Consider the following 22686-nt stretch of genomic DNA (forward strand, 5'->3'; position numbering starts at 1 on the left):
TTTCTAACAATCTTTTATAGTATAATTTTAACATCAAGGCACAATAAGGTCAAAAAAATTACTAATTAATTTTTTGATTAATGATTTAAGTGTGAGTCTTATCTACACTCAGGTGTATACATCCAATCAATTTGCACATGATTAAGTCTCTCACATTTTAATAGAATTATCTTATTAGAATAATTTTAAAATAAAAGTTCCCTAAAAATTAAAAATAGGGAATAATTCTACAAGGAAACCCACATAATCATTTCTTGGATGTATTGATCTCAATTGGAGTCAAAAACTCTGAAAAATTATTTTTGAAGCATCACAATCAATTTCACATAAACAAAAAGGGGATGGGCCTGGCGCCTTATGAAGGGCAAGCCCATGGTCCTAAACCCAATTCGATCAAAACACCCATAACGCTTCTTCTCTATAGCCGCAGCCATTTCCAGGTTTCTTTGCACAGACCAAAATCTTCATCTCCTTCCCCTGTTTTCTTAGCTCCCTCTGATCCTAATGCACCAAAACACCTGAGAACGTGGCTCCATGAATGGAGCATTCACCAATCTCTGATGCTCCAAGATGAGAAAATCAAAGGTCATTATTTACCCAGGTAAGTCCTTGATCCTCCTCCTTCAACTTCACCTTCACCGTCACCACCTCAAAAGACCCATTTGCTCCTCCTCAATCGCCCCTCTTCCGGTAGACCCTGACCCACCTGATCTCTCCTCCCAGCTTCTTTCTATTCTCGCGCATCCAAGTTGGCAAAAACATCCTTCCCTTCGCAACTTAATTCCAAGCATCTCTCCATCCCTTGTATCCTCTCTCTTCAGTAATAACCCAAATCTCGATCCCCAAATCGCACTCAAGTTTTTCCAATTCATTGCTCGAAAACCTGGGTTTAAACATAGCGTCCAATCTCATTCCCTGCTTTTAAACATTTTGATTAGAAGTAAGTTTTTTGGTGTTTCTGAGAAAATCCGTATTTCCATGATCAAAAGTTGCATTTCCATCGATGATATTCGGTTCACTTTAGATTTTCTAAGGGAAATGAATAGGGACAGTAATGAACATAAGTTTAAGTTCACTATTAGGACCTATAATGAGCTACTAATGATGTTATCAAGGTTTCTGATGATTAATGAAATGAAGAGTGTTTATGCAGAGATGCTCAGTGACATGCTTGAACCAAATATATATACGTTAAATACCATGGTAAATGCTTATTGTAAGATGGGTAATGTAGTTGCGGCTGATTTATATGTGAGTAAGATTTTGCAGGCGGGTTTGAGGCCGGATACCTTTACTTATACTTCGTTGATATTGGGGCATTGCAGGAATAAAGATGTAAATAGTGCATATAATGTTTTTAAGATGATGCCGAAAAAGGGTTGTCGAAGAAATGAGGTTTCGTACACAAACCTTATACATGGGCTTTGTGAGGCTAGAAGGGTTGATGAAGGTGTTAGTGTGTTTAAGAAGATGAAGGAGGATGATTGTTATCCAACTGTACGTACATATACAGTGATTATAGATGCATTGTTTGAAAATGATAGGAAATTGGAAGCTATAAATTTCTTTAATGAGATGAGGAACAGAGGTTGTGAGCCAAATGTTCATACTTACACTGTGATGATTGATTCTATGTCGAAGGAAAGAAAGTTTGATGAGAGTAGAAGACTGCTAAACGAGATGATGGAGAAAGGGTTGGTTCCAAGTGTGGCTACCTACAATGCTTTGATTGATGGGTATTGCAAGGAGGGGATGATGGAGTCCGCACAGGAAATTTTGGATTTGATGCACTCAAATAACTGTAGCCCAAATGAGCGTACATACAATGAATTGATATGTGGTTTTTGCAAAAGGAAAAATGTGCACAAGGCAATGTCGGTGCTTAATAAAATGCTTGAGCATAGGCTGACACCAAACCTGATCACATATAATTCATTAATCCATGGGCAGTGTAAAGTAGGTCATTTAGATACTGCTTATAGGTTGCTTGAATTGATGAAGGAAAATGGCCTGAATCCTGATCAGTGGACTTACAGTGTTTTTATAGACACGCTTTGTAAAAATAAGAGAATAGAAGAAGCTCGTGTTTTATTCAATTCTCTCAAGGATAAAGGCATAAAGGAAAATGAAGTGATTTACTCTGCTCTAATTAATGGGTACTGCAAAGCTGGGAGGATAGATGATGCTGATTCATTGCTAGCAAAAATGCTTACTGAGGATTGTTTGCCCAATTCATCCGCTTATAATGCCCTTATAGATGGTTTGTGCAAAGAGAGGAAAGTGAAAAAAGCATTGTTGTTGTTGGAACAAATGGTACAGAAGGGTGTGACGCCCACAGTTTCTACTTACACAATTCTTATTGTAGCAATGTTGAAAGGGGGTGATTTTGATCATGCTCATAGGCTTTTTGCTCAAATGGTTTCCTCAGGAAACCAGCCTGATGTGTATATTTACACTGCATTTGTTCATTCATATTGTGGCACAGGGAATTTAAAAGAGGCAGAGGATATGATGGCTAGAATGGTTGAAAGTGGCGTTATGCCTGATGCTCTGACTTACACATTGTTAATTGATGCGTATGGATGTTTAGGATTATTACATCAAGCCTTTGATGTTCTTAAGCGAATGTTTGATACTGGCTGCGATCCCTCTCATCATACCTATTCTTTTTTAATCAAGCATCTTTCTAGGGAAAAGCTAATAAAGGAGGACAACAATGCTGGACTAGATTTGGTTCCAAATATCTCCTTTGTTGATGTTGCCGATGTGTGGAAGACCATGGAATTTGAAACTGCTCTGCAGCTTTTTGATAAAATGCTGGAACATGGCTGCTCACCTAATGTTAACACTTATGGAAAGCTCATCATAGGACTTTGCAAAGTGGGGAGCGTGGGAGTGGCTCAAAGGTTATTTGATCATATGAATGAACGAGGAATGTGTCCCAGTGAAGATATTTACAATTCTCTTCTCAACTGTTGCTGTGAGCTTGGAATGTATGGTGATGCAGTGAGACTGGCAGATGCTATGATGGAGCATGGTCATTTACCACTTCTAGAGTCTTTGAATTCACTTGTCTGCAGGCTATATGATGAAGGGAACAAAGTGAAGGCTAAAGTACTTTTCTGTAATTTGCTTCATTGTGGGTATAATTATGATGAAGTAGCTTGGAAAATCCTCATTGATGGCTTGCTTAATTGTGGCCTTACTGATGGATGCTCTGAATTGCTGGGAATCATGGAGGCAAAGGGTTGCCAGATTCATCCACAAACATATAGAATGTTAATTGAAGGACTTGATGGCACATAATTCTTGGTATTTTTTCTAGTGAAATTGTATTGTTCCGGGGAAAAAGGCCTTTCAGGTTCCATGTCGAATGTGGAGGCTAATGTAAATAATTGGAATTTCAGATCCTTTTGGCACGCAGTCTCCAAATATATCACCTGGGATTATTGGTTTGAAGAATCTGCAGACAATAGCCAGTGAACGAGGTAGTGCCTGTTTTATAGGATACAAACTGTTGGATGTAGCAGCAGAACCAAGTGAAGAAAGGAAATCTTAGATGAATATCAGGAGGCAAGTGCTCAGTAACCTCTTCTAAAGTTTTCTTTTTTTTTTTTACCATTTCTTTCACTTGCATAAAATCATATTTCTAAAAGCATAATATAAAAAGAATTAACATGGGGGAGTTACTAAGTGAATTTTACCAAGTATTTGTTGAGGTATTGTGTTATCGGAAGCTTATTGCACACACATGCCTAAATGATTAATTTAGGCTCTTTTTTTCCTTCGGTAAATAAATCATTCATTGAGCATTTTTACATTATTTTCTTCGTTGATTAGATTAAAAATAATAAAAATAGAAAACAACAACAACACACACATACACATGATAAGTTTGAACTTTATTTATTCAGCTCTTTACTTTAGAGTTGGTGCCATTTGATGGAAACACCTTAGTGTTGTTGAGATTGGTTGTTTGCAGTTGTAAATTTGGGCAGTTGCAATGTTGATGTCTATGAGTGCTGTTGAGCATTCTTACATTATTTTCTTTGTTGATTAGATAAAAAAATAAAAAATAAAAAATAAAAAAGAAGAAGAAGAAGAAGAAGAAGAAGAAGAAGAAAAACACAAGCACACAATGTGTTTTGAACTTCATTTATTCAGCTCTTTACTTCAGAGTTGGTACCATTTGATGGAAATATCTTAAGTGTTGTTGAGATTGGTTGTTTGCATTTTTTATGCCTATGAGTGCTGAGAATTTCCATTTGGACATAATTGCTAGACTGTTAGTCCATATGAAAGTGGGAAAAATTTTGGAATATATGGATTTATTATTCAATATGGAATTAGGTTGCATTGATGTTATGCTTTTTTTTTTTCTCTTACTTTTTATTTTAATCAGGGTTTGCAATGAGACCTTTTGCAATGCAACACCCTTTTTTGTCCCCTTTTAATAATTATATAAGCTGACATGGTTTTAACAACAGATGATTAACAACAGATGAATTTGTGTTAAAGCTTAGTAGGAGAACTGGTCTTAAACTAGAAGCTAAAGAGTTTGGGGGAGTTTCTGTTATATCAGGTTTTTACATTTGTACTATCAAACTTGATTTAGCATATTTGTCAATTAGTTAATGGGGACACTTTATACTGGAGATCAAATGCTTGGTTTCTGGGGAAAACATTGCTAGAAAACTAGTTATTTCATGTTTGAAGAAGACAAACATTATTGGCTAAAATGAACTATGCTAGCAAGTCTCACTGCCAACATGCTCCAGACTTAGCTGAAGTGTGCATAGATTAGGGTGGATGGTGATAAGAGAGTTTTTTGATTCAGATCTTACCAAAAAACAAATAAAGCAACCAAAGGTCCTATGACCCAATCCTATTTTTTAGTCTACAAGGCATTTTATCATTGAACTTTGATCCAATCGCAGATTCTATCTAACATGTTAAATGCTAATGATTGCAAGTTGGTGCATTGATTCTTACAATTGTTCTTTTTAAAAAAAAAAAAGAATTTCTCGTGTGTGTTTCACATTTTCTTAGTCATGTCAATTTCATTCCATGTTGGCATTTAGTGAAGCAATTGTACTCATCTGAAATGAAAACTTGCAAGCTGGTTTTCCTATATTATTTTAGTAAATTCAAAATTATACTGCTTCTCTTGCTAGTTTTGCCAAAATTAATGTCATTGTGACATGTCAGATTCTTTGATAACTGGCTTATACAATATTTCAGGTAGGCACATGTCTATTGCCTTGTGCCCCATTTTAATGGAAAAGTTACCTGTGTTTCCAAGATACTCTTGAACATGATAAAGATGCTTTATTGTGTTAAGAAGGTGAAATGTACCAATAAAATTGCAAATTTAGAAGGATTAATATTTAACAAGATAAACATTTAGTTGAAATAAGATGTTAAATGCTGTTAGCATTGACAAAATCTGACATTAATGTGCAGATGATGGTAATTTTTAGTAATGGGAAAAATACGTAATTATCTATGATACTTCTTGGAGTAAAGATTAGTCTTTGAAGCAGAGAGTAGGCTTCATTCAAAATGGGAAAACTAAAGCTAGGAAGATGAGGCTCTCTTATGCACTCCCTGTGTATTTAAGTATATTGTCTGGCCTTTTCTTTTTTCTTTTTTCTTTTTTTTTGAAGAGTGCTACATTTGGTAAGGATGAATACAAGAGTAGGAAACATAATGTATTCAATATTTTGACTACTTTGGTTTAAAATTGAGGAAGGAAATAAAATAAGTGAATTATAAATTATTTATTTCTTTTCCTCCCATGTTCTCCTGTTTATTATTTTTTTACCCATTCCTTTTCCTACCTAAAATTGATCTAGAGGGTAGTTAAAGAGAAGAAGGTGGTACAACAATGAGATATAGCATATTGGACATAAAATGGAAGGATTGTAGTTGTAGACTCTAGTTATATTGGGCATTTTATTCCTTTAGAAGAGAGATTCTTTCCTGGAATATAAATATAGGACGATGTTTTGGTTTGGTTTGATCTAATCTTGGGATTATTCTCATTTGCAACTTTACAGGATGGTGTTTTGATGCTACCTTAAATTATGGGTTCTTCACTGTTCCTACTTTGGTGATATTTGCTGTCTCAAAGCTGACGATTGAGGTAATGGATCTTGTTCAGGTGGTGTGTGCCTATTGTATCATGCACATACACTCTGTAAAATATATGGCTTCACTATTTTATTTTTCACTTTCTGTTTTCTTTTAATCTCAACTGGATAAAATTTCCTTTGTCATTAATTAGTAATTTGTTATTCTACATTGCGATGTTAAGGTACATGCATCTGTTGGCAGAACTAAAAGAAAAGGCTTGAGGCTGTAGAAAAGCCTAAATAGATTTAGAAGATGGGCATTGATGTGTTGAGATCTTCAGATCTGAGCTAAACTTATACAAGAGGCCTGATCATAAATAAAATAAGATAAAGTTTGAGGGTCCTTGCAAAATTTTTATGTTGCACTTTAAATGTCAATCTCATCTTGGTTTTTTAAAAAGAGGCTGTTGGGCTTTTTATTAGATTTTATACCATAGTCTCTATAGAGCTATTCTAGCAAGCTCTTCTATTATTTCACAACTTCCAGATTTAGGGTATTTTTGTAAGATCTGTCTCAGCTGGAATAGTTCGCTGATCAGATTGTGTTTATTTTTTTAGTCTTATTTTGAGAACTTACTGGTTTAGAATAACATTAGTTGTTTTAGACTTTTAGGTTATCTTTGTGAGTCCAGATCCCTAGATGAATAGGACTTCTGGGAATCCAATGTCTTAAAATGTTTAGGGCTATTTTGAGTCTACGAGTACTTATTCTTGTAATGCTCTATCATTCAGTCAATAAAAGTTTTTGCAATTATTGACTCTTGGTTTATGTGATGCATCTTGATCATGGGTTGATGCACCTTGGGTATGATTCCTAAGGAATTTTAAGGCTCTATTTGTTTCACAATCTGCATTTTCTAGTGTTTGGGACACTCATGAAAATAGATCAACGGAAAATATTTTCCTATTCAAAGGGAAAACTAAGTCATTTTTAAGAAAAATGAATTTGTCTATTTAAAAGAGTAAGTCATTTTCTAATTTTTAGATTTTGATGATTATATTAAAATGCGAATACACTTATACATACATGATATAAATGCATACCATTAATTTAACGTTGCAATAAAAAAATGAAAAATATTTTTATAAAATATATTTTTTTTAAAACATTTTCCATGGAAAACTTTTTCCACATACAAATATTTCCGTGAAACAAACAAAGTCTAAATATGAATATTAGAATCTTTAAATTTTTCTTTACTTTAAGTAGCAACCAAATATGAGTTCTGTAAATAAATTTAAAAAAAAAAAAAAAAGATTTCAGCCACCCACAAGTGCGCCTCATAGTTATCCACATGTGATTCCACCCTTTCTAGACTTGTCCTAGACATTGGCTGCAATCTAAAGATTTTGTATCAAATCAAAGGGCAAAAACTCTCTTGTGCATAGAAGCTTGGGCTCTTCATGGGCTATGTTTGAAATGTTTATAGAATTATTGTGGAGAATTTAGCAGTACTTACTTGAGCTTCGTTAGTTAAAAATTAGAATACTAAATTAAGGTTGCTAGAATGTTATGATAAAAATGGCAAAAATTTTTTGCATGTTAGATTGTTGTGTTTTAAAGATAGATTTATTTATGCTGTTTGTCAAGAGAAAAAGATGTTCTGTGGCATGAAATGGCTGTTGTGTAAAAGTCCTACATCCAGGAAAAGAATTGTGATAATTTAACCTTCAGTATTTCTATTACGATAGGCCATACATATTTCTGATTAAATAGGATGTAGGGATTGCACCATTTTTCTTTACCAGATCCAGAATCAACTTCTTTTATACCCTCCTGTATTGATGTTTAGAATGCCAGAGTTTTGCCCTTCTTGTCATTAGTTCACTTCACTTTTTGACTTTAATATCCCGCTAGTTTGCTTTCTCTATTTACGATATATATGCCATGGGATTTAATATCACCTATCTGCAAACCATTCTATTTCTTTAATTATCAAAATTTTAAATGTTTTATCCAGAGCAATTTGGGCCACAAGTGTTTACTGTTTTTGTTATGTGGGTGTATTCTGTTTAAGAATTTACATCGGAAACCAGCAGGGTACAGAAACCTTAGTGAACAGTGAAACATACTCGGCATTGCACGATTGTCTTGCTTCTGATTGTATATAAAATTAATTTCTGGTTCTTATGGGTTGAAGCAATAGATTAATAGTTCATCCACATAACATTAGCAAGATAATGCTCTGCAGTATTGTGCTATTGCAACTCTATTTTAGCATTAATAATTTTCTTCATTTGGCTAGGCAAAATTCCATCAGAAGGATTACTGGTGGAGCGAGAGTTGGATCGAAGTCTTAAATCCAACAACCGAAGGCGACGAAGAAAAGGTAAATAGCCATAAAACTATGTTGTCTCGTATCAGTTTGGGATAAGGCGTATCTGAGATTAACAAACCTCCTCTACTTAAGCTAGATTTTGGGGTGGAGTTAGATTCATTTTTTTACATGGTAATAAAGTCTACCTTGCTTCAATGTTGAGCTATTCGTAGATGTGTTTACTTGCAAACTTTACGCTCCAGATATTTATACCTGGGCATGAGATGATATGTTGTCTCACCTTGGTATGTAATAAGGTGTTTGTACTATATATAAAATTTAGGCAAACCTCTCCATTGAGCTAGCTTTTAGCGTGGAGCTAGATTCAATCCATTTTCTCCACTTTTCTTTTACCTTGTTCTTTTACTTAGATCATTCAAAAGGTACTGCTACATCACAAAGAGTATGCCATTGAACTTGGGTATTGTACAAGCATCATCAGGTAAAAAAGAAAAAGAAAAAAAAAAGTGGGTGAAATAGAAGATCAGCAATTGAAGTTCATTTCTTCAGTACAGTACAGGTTGCTTGCTGCACATATAGCGTATGCTATGGTGACCTTTCTTTTCTCAGACAATTGTTCTACTTTATATTAATAGCTTATGGAAAGATTTCTTGTACAATAAGTATAACATTTGAACGAAGATCTCTCAACAGATCTCCTGAAAGAAGAACATCAAGAAGAAGATCTCTTAATAAAGAATTGTGCATTTATATTCGTTGGTGTAGATTTAAATTGAGTGTATCCACGTTCATCATTTGGTTTCTCTACCAACCAATTACCTGCACCATAATTCATCAACTTTAACACTTCAAAAGGAGGAAAAATTGTTAATTAAATAATAATTGGAGAAAAAAAAACCAATAAAAATTAAGGTCTTATGAAAACAATTATCTGTTTTTTATTTTTTGTTTTTTATATAAAAAAATGATAATAATAAAAGTAATTATTTAAATTAAAAATTTTAAAAATTATTTATATCTTTTATAATTAAAATTAAATTATTATAAAAATATATTTTTTTATTTAAATTATTATAAAAATATATTTTCATGTCCGGTCGTTCAATTATGAAAGCGATATTTCTCATTATAAGCTTGATGGAGAAATATAGAAATGTGAAAAAATATTTACATATGGTTTTTATTGATTTGGAGAAAGCTTATGATAGTGTTCTAAGAGATGTTTTATGGAGAGTGTTAGAACAAAAGAGAGTATCTATTAGGTATATACAAGTATTAAAAATATTTATAAATGAGCAACTACTAGTGTGTGCACAGCGAGAGGGGACACGAGATTTTCATATCTCAGTTGGATTACAATAAGGTTCAGCTGTAAGCCCTTACCTTTTTACATTAGTTCTAGATGAATTGACGAAACATATATAAAAGAGTATCCTTTGGTGCATGATGTTTGCGGATGATATAGTTCTGATAGATGAGACGCGAGAAAGAGTCAATAGAAAGCTAGAGCTTTGGAGAAGTACTTTAGAGTCAAAGAACTTGAAATTAAGTAGAACGAAGATAGAATACATGCATTGTAAGTTCAGTAAATGCCAAACTGGTGATAAGTAAGAAGTTAGTTTAGATGGAATGGTATTGCCTCAAAGTAATCACTTTAAATATCTCATCTTAATCCTTCAAGTAGATGGGGGATGTGAGGAGGATGTTAGTCATAGGATTACAGTCGGACGGTTGAAATGGAGACGTACCACGGGTGTTTTATGTGATCGCAAGATTTTCAATAAGTTGAAAGGAAAATTTTATCATACAGCTGTACGACTAGCCATGTTATATGGTAGTGAGTGTTGGGCAATGAATGAGTCGTATGTATCTAAGATAAGAGTTGCGGAAATGAGAATGTTAAGGTGGATGAGTGGTCATATTAGACTAGATAAAGTCCATAATGAGAGTATTAGAGAAAATGTAGAAATGGTGCCAATTGAGGATAAGTTGAGAGAAGGGAAATTGAGGTGATTTGGTCATGTAAAGCGTAGACATATGGAGGCTCCAGTTAGATAAGTAGAGCACATTATGTTATATGATATAAAGAAAAGAAGAGATAGACCTAAACTGACCTAAAGGAGAGTAGTGCAACATGACCTATAAGCATTACATAATCCAAAATCGTTTAGAGTGGAGAAAGAGAATCCATATAGCGGACCCTAATAAATTTTTGGGATAAAAACTTAGTTGAGTTGAGTATTATTCATTTGTATAGTCATAATATAATTAATTTTTTATTGTTATAAATAATTTTTTTTAAAAATTATTAATTTTAGTTATGAAAAGAGATTAAAATCTATCCCGTTAATAAGAGGGTGGCAGATCGAATTCAGATTCAAGATAACCAATGTGTCTCATTATGGGCCCGAAAAATTACTGTATGAGTCCCCTTCCTTCAAAAATTTTCAATTTATCAAAAAAAAAACTACTGTAAGACAATGAACAAGTTAATAGAAATTGCTCTAGATATTCCTAATATTGTTAACTGCTAGACATGGCTTGGTCTAGATTTGGATCGAACTCGGAAGACTGAAATTAGAATTAAAATCGGATTAAAGTTGGTTAAATCTAAATTTAATTAAAAGCATTTTAAATCAAATAAAATGGTTTTGATTAGTTTGATCTGGTTTTGAATAAAATAAATTTTTTTTCTATTAATTTTGACAGTTAAATTTAATTAAATTAGATTAAACCAAAGCAAATTATATGAATTAAACTACAATTAAACAGAAACCAAATAGAAACTGAGACTAGAAGTACTCTTTGATCCGATCTGAGTCCCTAGTCCTTCAAATGAAATCCACCAATTCAATTTTGATCTAAAACCAGAAGAGGTCATTTCTATTAATTGCAGAGGCCACCACCATTACTAGAAAGTTTAAGTTTTTTCTTTTTTATTTTTTTCTTTTTTTGTCTTTGTATATAATGGCTATGTATACATATACTTAACCAAATGTTAGGGGGGATTTTTCTCCTTATTAGAGGTTTCTTAGGACCTGTTTAACATTACTATTAGAATTACCATTGAGAATGTCACTTTTTTATATATATTAGTTAGAGGGTATTAAAAATATTTTAAAATTAAATTTGATAAGTTTTAGCTGTAAGAACACTAAAATAATAAAACAAAATTTTCAAATTTTTTTTTTTAACAATATCTAAAATAATACTTTTATTCAGAAAAGTAATTTTGAACTTCCAAATACAACGGCAAACAAGCACTTAATCGACATCTACTTTACAAGTTTAATCAGATTTTGTTTCTCAAGAATAGGACAAAAGTCTTCAAGCTATATATAATGGAAGGTCGGATCATGATTAGATAAGCCTAAACCACATGAATTTTGGATTCCACTCTGTGAAACTAAACTGACATTATTCGCATCAAAATGCCTACTAATTTATTTTTAATGAATATTAGCAAAATAATTTATCTTTAATTTTAATTGTTGTCCATTTTTTTTATAGAAATTCTAGCCCTTCTTTCTGTTGATTAATAAATAGTCTATTTTTAGTTGTATAACAATATAACGAGAAGTTTTACTTGGTTATTGTATAAAAAAATTGAATGAATTTTATCAAAATATATTAATGTTGGCTTCATTAACTAAATTAAAGGTAATTTTATTGATAATTAAAGTTTAACTATCAAGGGAAAATACACTTTAGTAACCTATATTATAGTATTTTTAGCATTTAAGACATGTACTTTATTTTATTACAAATAAGGAATTAGTACTGCAAGGATAAAGTGCTAACGACACTCTAATGTGGCATGTTGACATCATCTCTATGATAGCATGTCCATGTCATCTCTATTACTGATGTGGCATGTTGACGTTATCTCCATTGCTAATGTGGCACCATGATAGCAATTTTTATGCCCCATTGTCATGTTGTTCTTAAGTGTAAAAGATAGAAAGTATATGTCTTGAATTGCCATGAAAATAAAGTTCAAGTCCTGAATATTAAAAGCACAACGCTTGAAAGTACATGAAAAAAAAAATTAGGGAAGAAATGGGAGAGAGAGAGAGTCAAATAGGAAGAGAGATAAAAAAAAAAATGTTTATCCAACTCTCACCATATCTCTCTCCCCCTCTTTCTCTATCTCCTAATTTTTTTAATCCAACTCTTCCCTTCTCCCTTTCTCTCCTAAATTCAAGATAAAAAAAAAAAAATTAAGAGAGATAAGGAGAGAGAGAGATATGAGAGGGCAGAAAGAGAGAGGGGTAGAGTGACTCTCTCATTTCTCTCTCTCTCTCTCTCTCTCTCTCTCTCTCTCTCTCTATTCCTATTTGTGTCTTTCTCCCTCTCTATTTCTATTTGTGTCTTTCTCTATCTTTCTCTCTCTCATACCTCTCTCTTTTTCTAATTTTTTCTATGTATATTTGAAATTTTCGCACTCCTCACATTCAAAGCTTAAACTTTATTTATTTTTTTTAGCAATTTAAGATATGTACTTTCCACCTTTTGTTCTTAAGGACAACATGACAATTGCATAAAAATTTGCTAACATGGCGCTAATATGACACCATGTCAACAACATAGCTTACTTCAGCATACCATATCAGCACTACGTCAGCCCTATTTAACACCGTTAAAGCACTTTGTCCTTACAGTGCTAACGGCACGAAAGTATATATCCTCATTTGCAACAAAACAAAATACATATCACAAATGTTGAAAGCATTATAGTAGAAGATACTACAGTGTATTTTCTCTAAAATAAATAATGATTTAAATATATATTGATATTCTTGTAATATTTGAAATTGACTTATCAAATATTTAAATTAATTTTTACTTAATTAATTTTTTTAACCTATTAAATATTTAAATTCATTAAAATCATAATACTTAAATATTAATTTACATGATCCGCTCCCCATAAACAATAAGTTGAATGAAAGTTAATTAAGACTATATTAGTTAAAATTCTAACTTTTCATGGTCTCCACCTCTAAGCTAATTTTGTATATATAAGATCAACCCATAATCTGATGTAGATAACTAAACATGAATTTCTGATAGGCCAGCCACATGCATTTGCTCACTTGTCATTTGTTATGATCAGAAAATAGAGAGTTGCTTTGTCTTTTAACACAATTCGAACTAGAAAGATTTCAATTTTGCTTATATAATTTCTTTGATTAGTTAACGCCAAGAAAACGATAAGCTTTAGAAATAACAATAGATCTTGGGTTTATCTTGTTCTATATATATCCTTTGGGTCAGTGACGGAGTCAACGTTTTGGCTTAGGGGTCCAATTAAAATATATTATTTATTAATAAATTACTTATTTAAGTATTGATTGAAGGAATTGATTAATTAACTATGATAATCATCTCATAACTATAAAATAAAAACATTTAACAGATATAATAATAAAAATAAGCGCTTTAATTTTTTTTTTTTAAATTGATTTGCTAAAAATTAAATGAAATTACTATTAGTTAAAAAAATGTAATGAATTATTAATATTGTGAATTGCTAAAACTAAAATATGTCGATGGCCTAATATTAAAAAATTTGTCCAATTTATCTCAAATCTATTTTTTTAAAAAAATTATAAGAAGTAAATTAAGTTAAAATTATAGATTAAATAAAATAAATAACATAGTTTAACTTCTAATATTATAAAAGAAACTTCTTTTTTCTAACTTGAGTATGAAGACATTTTAGCAAGAAAAAAATTCAAAATAGTAATGAGATTATAAGAAAAAAGCTACTAATGTTTTAAATTGATGAAAAAATATGAGAAAATTGTGTTAGACTTTTTTTTAAAGATATTATATAATAATTTAAATTTTAAAGAATAAAAATTAGTAATTATAGATTTATTAAATAAGAAAATAATAAAATAAAATTGATAAAAAAATATAGGACCAAGTGGTAATAATGATTTGGATTCTTGTTTAGTCTGAAAATTTGTATTTTATTATATTATTTTTTTAATAAAAAATTTAAAATTTTTTTAAATAAAATTACTATTAAACTTACTTAAAACTTTTAAAACTCTCAAGTTCTCATACTCATCAAAATTTAATATAAAAATAAAAAAAAAACTTTTTTTTTTCTAAATTACCATTAAATTCTCAAAAAATTTTAAAATTTCAGGGAAGACCCAATGCCCCCCTTGGCCCCAGCTGTTCCTAAATTTTTAGGTTGGGTATAAAAGATCTAAAGAATTAATCAACCACTTTGAAGATGTGTCTGTTTTGTTTTGCACATGATCTAATTGTTTTCTATATAATTTCATATAAAATCAGCGAATTCTATTGTATTAGGAGAGGGATCCTGTTGTAATAATAAGTATATATATATATATATATATATATATATATATATATATATATATATATATATATATAATCACTCATCTTTTATGTGATGCTTTAATATTTAAAGCCTGATGGATAAAAAAAATTCAAAATTTTTGGGGTATTTATGATCACGATCAAAACTTTATTTTTTTTGTGTATTATATCCCAATCTTAATTAGTCATCATAATTATAACTAAAATAATTAAATTAAATTAAAAAAAATTAATAATAAATTATAATATAATCTATAAAGTTTTATTTAATTAACAAAATAGTCCATCCACCAACCGACTCCTCACCTTCCAAGGAATCTCCCTAGCCCCTCCATGTTGCCGTCCAACACCAACAGCCACCAAAAATGAAGGAAGAGGATTTAAAATAAATGAAAATAATGAATTTTTTTAATGAAATTGATAAAATAAATTAAATTGAAATAAAATAAATTTAAAAAATTAATTATTTAAAATATTTATTCTATTTAATTTAATTTATATTTTAAATTAATAATTGAATTAATAAAATAAATTAAATTGAAACCGAATAAATTAAAAAATATCGCCCAAGTCATGTATCATAAGCTAATCCACATTCAGACTACAGAAGATCTTGTTGCCGAGTTCAATTTAAATTAGGAGATTTTGTGAAGTCCAATTAACATATGCAAATGAACTTCCTAGAAAAAAACAACCTACTCTCGATTAGGTCCGAAGAGAAGAAACTCTTTAAGTTTTGCCTAATCAATAAGATCACCGGACAATCTTTATAAAATAGTCAGATAAACCCTTGGGAGAGAAATCACAATATTTGCAAACTCATCAAGCTGCCAGCAGCAGCGCACAATATGTGACCACAATCGGTATATATCACTCGCTATCGCTTAATCTCATGAGTATTTTTATAAAAATTATTAAATTTTAATTTCTTTCATAAAGTTTTTAAAATTTTAATTTAATTTTATAAAATTCAATGTGACAAAAAATTAAAATTTTCAAATTATACGTACCTTTCATCTTTTAAGGCTGTTCTTTCATCATCTAACCTGATGTACTTTTTTACTCGTTCCATCAGTTGCTCATAGTCTATTGCCGAATTTTTGATTTTGGAATTCACAAATCTGTTATTTCTAGACCCCTTTTTTATTGTCTCGCAAGCTATTTTATAGTTGAGGTTTTCTATCTATATGGCTTCTGTGTTGAATCTGGATATATACTCCCTGAGAGACTGTCATTCTGCTTGTCAAATCTTCCTCAAGTTAGATGATAATTTCCTAGGTGGAATACAGCTCACAAACTTCTGTTTCAATGAGTTTGCCAGTTGCTCAAAGTTTTCTATAGAACCATTGGGCAGCCTTTGGTGCCACTTTGAACAAGTCCTGTAGTGTTGTTGGAAAAACCCTGCATAAAATAAAATTATTAATATTCTGTAAAAGTATCATTGTACGAAAATTTTTCAAATGACTCATAGGGTCAGAGGTCCCATCATATTTTTCTAGGGCTAGTAATTTAAATTTTGATGGAAAAACTTCTGATAATATTTCTTCACTCAAAGGTGAACCATCTCCCATTCCATAATCATCGTTGTGAGAACTCTTCTGGAACTTATTGATTGCCCATGCAATTTTCTGGCTAAGAGCACTTTGTTCAGAGTATAATTCGTCATCATCTCAATAAACTTTCTTTGCCTTGCTCTTACTATTTCCAAATTTTACTTCTCTGACTAGCTTCCCGGATGGTACGGTGGTTACAAGAGCTGGAGGTGGCAGTATGATCACTAGTGTATTTGGGGTGCTACCCTTAATATTTTGCTCGTATTCTCTCTTTAATGATTTCAGCATGGCTTCTATTTCCTTGATTTTTCTAATCATTGAATCGGGATTAGAAAGGCCTATTGGCCATGAGCTGTTGCATTTGGTTGTGTGTCTATTGCAATTGGTAGAGTGTCCATATCACCTAAGATTTCTGAAAGTGTTTTGCCGAAGTTTGAACTTGCATTAACCATTAAATTATTATGAATGAGAATAAAAATTTTTCAGGAAAAACCACGAACAAAGTTTTAATAAGAAAGGTGGAGGAAAAAACACTAGGTGATTTTTTCCCACAGATAGCACCAACTGATATTGCCATGTGTTTTTTGGGATGTTTGAATTTAACTAAATTGAGGGTCTTCTGAAAATATAAAAACAAGTGAGGGCCGGTGGTGATTAACAAGCACTCCGACACTCAAATCAGTAATCTGATTATGAATCAAGTATTCAATATAATCAAAGTGAATGTGTTTTGTTCGCATATCTGTTTTTGAAGTTTTATTCTCTATTTAAGTTGTAACGGTAATTATCCTCAAATTATGCTGGGAATTAAGTATGATCGGTGGCGTGATCTTCGTTTGGTCTGAACTCAATGAGAGTGCTGATATCTCTGATTTCTCCAATCTCGTAAAACAAGTCAGAACACTCTCAAAGATCTCCTTAGAGCTCGGTTCTTTTAGGTGTTCGATTTTGAGATCGAATGAGCGAGCTTTGTTCAGTTCTGAATTCGAATGGACGAACTTTGTCCGGTTCTAAGCTCGGATGGACGAGCTCTGACCAGATCGATTTATTAGTCTTTTATATCATTTGTTAATATAAATAAATAAAATAAAATAAATTTTAATTATTTAAAATCAAAATTTAATATTTATTAAGTTATATTTACATAAATTTTAGTAGTATTTTTAAATTTTATATAATAGTATTCAAGTAATATAATATATAAAAATTTCTATAAATGTGTAATTATCCTTTTATATATATATATATATATTGAAGATTTTTTTATGAGATTTTGAGTTTAATTCTCTTTATTAACACTAAAAAAAAAAGTTATATTGACTAGTTAAATCGACTGAGTCAATCGAGTTATATTGATTTATTGATTTAACCGGCAAATCACATCGAATTACTTCTTTATAAAATTTAATTATAAATTTGGACCAATTTGAGGGTAAATATTCACTGAACAGAGTGCTAAACAAAAGTTGAAACTTTCAATATTTAATGTTCGGTTGACTTATTATTTTTGTATAATTTGGTAGCGTTCTTCGTACAAATTAAATGGAAACTGATTTCCATGCCTGTTACATCTTGCAGCCAGTGGAAAGCGAAAAGCGAAATGGGATCCGCAAACAAATGACGATGTGAACTTTTATTTTCTGGAGATTATATCAATATAAAATTTAAAATATAGATTATAAAAAGCTTGCTGTGTTTGAAAATTCTAAAAATGAAAAAAAAAATTAATTTAATTGGTTTTTTTATTAATTTTTATTTTTGAAATTTTAATTTTTTTTAATAACAACATAAATTATTTTGAAAAAAACAAATTTATGTCAAAGTTACATGATTTTATAAAAAAATTTAATTTATTTAAAAAAACTATTATTTAATTCCTTTATTTTAATAAAATTAACTATTTATTTCTCTTATTTTAAAAATTACATTAGATAATCCTTTATTTTTGTTTCATTTACTCCTTAGTTCTTTTATCCTGCTTAAATCAAGTTTTTTGTTAGTTAATATTTTCAAAGCAGAGAAAAATTATCTAAATAATTCAAGACTTAAAAAATAGAATGATTATATAATTATGCTTTTTAAATTACAGGTACCAAATAAAATTCAAACTAACAATTTAATCTTAAATTAAATTATGGATTCAAAGGTATTTTGGATTCACATTTTACTATCGCCTAAAATGGCTAGATGAGTAAAAAATAAATGAAAAAAAAATACAAGAATTAATGTATTTTCCAAATAAGATGACCAAATATATATTTTTGTTAAAATAAATAGATTAGATAATAATTTTTCCTTTATTTTAAGGAAATATTCTATTAAAGCATCCTTACCTAAGTTTTATGTATTTCCTTATTTTTTTTTTAATAATTATATTTATTTCTTTATAAATAAGAGTAAAATATAAAAGTAATTCAATTTATTTCACTTATATCAATTATTCCAAATAATAGAATTCAAATAAATTCTATCAATTTAAAAAAAAATAATGATAAGCACAATAAATTACGAACTCATTTGAATTAGTACTCTTAATAGAATTGAATTGAAAATCATATCAAACTGGGTGCATGATGTATTTTTCTAAAAATTCTTTTTTTTTATAAATATTTTTAATATAAAATATCATTTTAGATATATTAATTAAAGATTATTATAAATTAATGCTAAATTAAATTTAATATGTTTTAATAATAAAACTAAAACATATATATTTTTTAAAATATAAAAAAAGAAATACAACAGAATTTATTCTTATTCGAAGCAAAATTAACAAAAATTCATATGATAAAAGTTTTTATGTTAGGATAAGGACTTAAAATAAAAAAGTATAAATTATATTAATTTTAATTATTACAAATTTATATTTAATTATAATTATTAGCGTCATATATAAAGTGATTTTTAGGGTTATGCCATACAACACCTTGAATTTTTTTTAGAATTTTTTTAGAATAAATTATATATAAGAAAAGAATTAAAAAAAAAACTTATATAACCCTTTTTAATTTTATTTTTTTAAATTAAAAAATTTTAATTATTTCATTTCAAAGAATGGAGAAAAAAAAAATCAATAGCTTAGTTTACGATCAGGGGATCGTAGAAATGGAACCTGATAAGCACGTTTTATCTTTGCAGCCCCATCCAGCAAAAAGCCGAAAACGGAGCCGCAAAATCAAAATCAAGGTCTGGGCTTCTGTTCCTGTCTTCCTCTCTTACTTGAAATTCTATGGTTAAAAAATTCAGTGGTACCCACTAATCAACAAATTTTGCTTCGCCATTGACTCCAGCCATCATTACTGCACCTTCTCACGGTCACAGAGAGAAATCGAATTGCAACAACATGAACCAGGAAGATCACAGGTAAAAGAATTGCTGGGATTTAACAGGAAAAATGGATTTTGTATTTTATATAACGTAATTTACAGCTGCTATAATTTCATGCATCAGGTCCCCCAAATTAATTTCTTTTCCTTCATGTGAGGAATTTGTGTCGTGGCAAGATATATGCTTGCATTTAGACTCCTCTATCTCATCACCAATTTCATCTCCCGCAACTGAATTCCCATTCAATAACAAAGGTTGGATTCCTTTTATATATATTAAATATTTTCATTCAATTATCCTATTATTAGTGCAACAAATTGGATACGACCATCATTTGTAATTAAAGGAGAACTTGTGAAAGAGCTGATCCATGACTGCAATCATCACGAGTTAAAGCTGGTAAGTTACAGGGATATTGTCCTTGGCAGAGGTCAGCCTGTGAAAGCTAAAAATCTCAAGGTCATTTCACACTCGTCCTTAGGCTTTTCTGTCTTGTTTTCAATTGCGAGCTTTCTACTCAATATTCTGCAAATTTGCTCAATTTTCTGCAGGTGACTTTCCACTATGATCTGTATAATAAACGTCATAAGCGCGTTCAAACCAATGCGTTAGAGCGTTCTGCTGAAGAAGTTCACCTCTGCTGGCATCGATTTGGTCAAGGTGAAATCACAAACCCAAACTAGAGATACATAAAAAAAAAAAAAAAAAAAAAAAAAAAAAAAAAAAATCCATTTTTGAATTTACACTTGAAATAAAAAGAACATAATACAATGCAGGATTTGAGGAAGGAATTCGAGGCATGAGACCAGGGGGGATAAGAAGGGTTGTTGTTCTTGAGCAACATCCACCTATGGTCAGTATCAATTAAGAGTATGATTAACTAAATTTACTAATTCTTTCATCACTGTTTATGTTCTGTTCCTTTCTTTTCAGTTAACAATTGTAACCTTCTAAGAAAGTGTTTTCAAAGAGAGATCAATCTGATATATTATTAATCTACAGGTTGAAGAATATGGGATTTTTGATGTGGCCTTGCTTAAAGTTGAGATATCATGCAGCTGTCCACAACCACATGCAAATCTGTTCGATGCTTAATTTCATGTTAGTGTTTACTAGAATAAGAGGAGACCACTTCAACTCCAGTGTAAGATAAGATCCAACAAATATGGAGCAACAAATGATAATATTTATGTCTCAAAATGCTGCTAAAACATCAAGAAAATAGTTATTAAGTGTATTAAAATAGATGCAACTACAATAAGTTTGTTCTTATACATAAGAAAAAATTTAATAATATGTTTACAATAATTGGAAAAAAAAAAACAAATAAACCCTTGTACTTTCAATTGAGGGTCAAATAGGTCCAAATTAAGTTTTGGGCCAAATAAACCCTTATACTTTCTAAATTAGGCCAAACAAGTTTTTATCTAATAAAATATTATTTATTTTTGAAATTATAGTAAATATCTAATTTAAAAATTAATAAATTTGTTTTTATATTAAAACAAGTTTATAATAGTTGCCTAAAAAATTAAAATCTTTAATTTTATTGCAACAAAAATAATGTTATGTTTTAAAGTGTCTTCAATTTATAGTTATTAATTATTAATGCTAATTATATATTATTTTTAAATTCAATAAAATTAATCCAATTAATAAGTATGTGAGTACTCTTTTTCTTTATTAATTTGTTGGAGTCTGAATATACTATATCAATGTGGGAAAATTCATTATTCACTTAAAAAAATTAATCTTAATACATAAAAATTAATTATAAATGTATATGACCTAAATTAAAAATTATATACCTAAACTAAAAATTATATAGTATGTTTGTAAAAACAAGAAGTCAATCATAATCCAATTATTCCATTTACTATTTTAAATTTATGAGATAATTTTTATGATAGTCATCATCATTATCACTGCCGAGCGTGGTAGTTTGATGGTTGACTTGGTAAGATGGCCTTATCTCACTCCAGTTCAACTCTCTGTACCAATATGATGACTAAAAATTGTCTTTATTTATGAGTACAATAGGAGGCAATAGTGGATTGTCTATTGGTTCGCCTAATTGAATACCACTTTGAATTCGGCGGTAGACCTCTTCCTATAGAATTTAGTTAAATCCAGAAAGCCAACTGACGACCCTGGACCTCGGGTTTAAGGAGATTATGACAGTTATAATCGAAGAGTCCTCAATTTTTTTAATAAAAAAAAGCATGATCATCGTTTATTTTTAATTATATTTAAAAATATAAAGGAAAAGGAAAAATGACTATCAAGGGGTAGGAGAAGTAGTTGGCTTGTTCCTCCTTTTCTTTAATTGTACTTTTTAAATTTTATTTTTAAGTGCAATTCACTAGGATAATTTAAGAAATTTTAAATTATTTATTTAATACTACATTATCAAAGTTTAAAGCCGTTAATGAAAAATTCTTATTTTCTTAATGGTGTGAAACTACATATATCTGATTGTCATAAAGTTCAATTCATGTCCCCAATTGAAAATACGTGAAACTAAATATCACTTTTTAATAATTTTTCCTTTTTTATTATATAAATTATAAATAAAAAAATATTTTATAACTTATTTTCATAAGTAAGGTTAATTAAATTTTTCAACTTATATAACTATTAAAAATATAAAACTTCAACTTTAGATTTTATATTTTTTTAAAAATAATTCAATATATAAAAAAAGCAAGAAATATTAAAGAATTTCAAATTAATACTCATTACATCACATAATGGCTATTAAAATTTATAATTAAAAAAAAATATTATTTCACATTCCTTCAGTTTAGCATTACTAATCCAATGATTCAGCTACATGGTCTGTTATTTTTATATGGCCTCAATTTTGGATATATTTTTATGGATACGAATTGTGACTCTACCCGTTTCGCGCTGCGATCCGATATAGATAAAAATTGAGATATGTGGTGGTAGCAGAGGGCATAAGAATATGAACTAGTATAAATATTATAATATTTTACCTTTTACGGTAGAGTTGTGAAATATTTGCGAAAC

At 30.0% G+C, this 22686-nt stretch overlaps 2 protein-coding genes across 4 annotated transcripts; both read left to right on the forward strand.

Annotated features, from left to right (window-relative positions):
- The first annotated feature begins 404 nt into the window (after nucleotides 1-404).
- On the forward strand, nucleotides 405-8896 carry LOC110655490 (pentatricopeptide repeat-containing protein At5g65560). Of its 3 annotated transcripts, none has more exons than XM_058150268.1 (4): nucleotides 405-3573; nucleotides 6060-6145; nucleotides 8381-8464; nucleotides 8824-8896. In XM_058150268.1, exon 1 carries the CDS (start codon nucleotides 571-573, stop codon nucleotides 3304-3306), a length of 2736 nt encoding a protein of 911 aa, XP_058006251.1. In that variant the 5' UTR covers nucleotides 405-570; the 3' UTR covers nucleotides 3307-3573; nucleotides 6060-6145; nucleotides 8381-8464; nucleotides 8824-8896. The 3 variants fall into 3 exon arrangements, with proteins under 3 accessions (XP_058006251.1, XP_058006252.1, XP_058006250.1); XM_058150269.1 differs by having other exon boundaries at nucleotides 8836-8896; XM_058150267.1 differs by lacking the exon at nucleotides 8824-8896 and having other exon boundaries at nucleotides 8381-8608.
- Nucleotides 8897-19431: 10535 nt separating this feature from the next.
- LOC110653789 (peptidyl-prolyl cis-trans isomerase FKBP20-2, chloroplastic-like) lies at nucleotides 19432-20853 on the forward strand. The gene is made up of 6 exons (XM_058149469.1): nucleotides 19432-19558; nucleotides 19755-19907; nucleotides 20000-20112; nucleotides 20205-20313; nucleotides 20430-20506; nucleotides 20656-20853. Exons 1-6 carry the CDS (start codon nucleotides 19432-19434, stop codon nucleotides 20746-20748), a joined length of 672 nt encoding a protein of 223 aa, XP_058005452.1. The 3' UTR covers nucleotides 20749-20853.
- Nucleotides 20854-22686: the final 1833 nt, after the last annotated feature.

This window comes from Hevea brasiliensis, chromosome 7 (assembly GCF_030052815.1).
Source record: "Hevea brasiliensis isolate MT/VB/25A 57/8 chromosome 7, ASM3005281v1, whole genome shotgun sequence".
Lineage (NCBI taxonomy): Eukaryota > Viridiplantae > Streptophyta > Magnoliopsida > Malpighiales > Euphorbiaceae > Hevea > Hevea brasiliensis.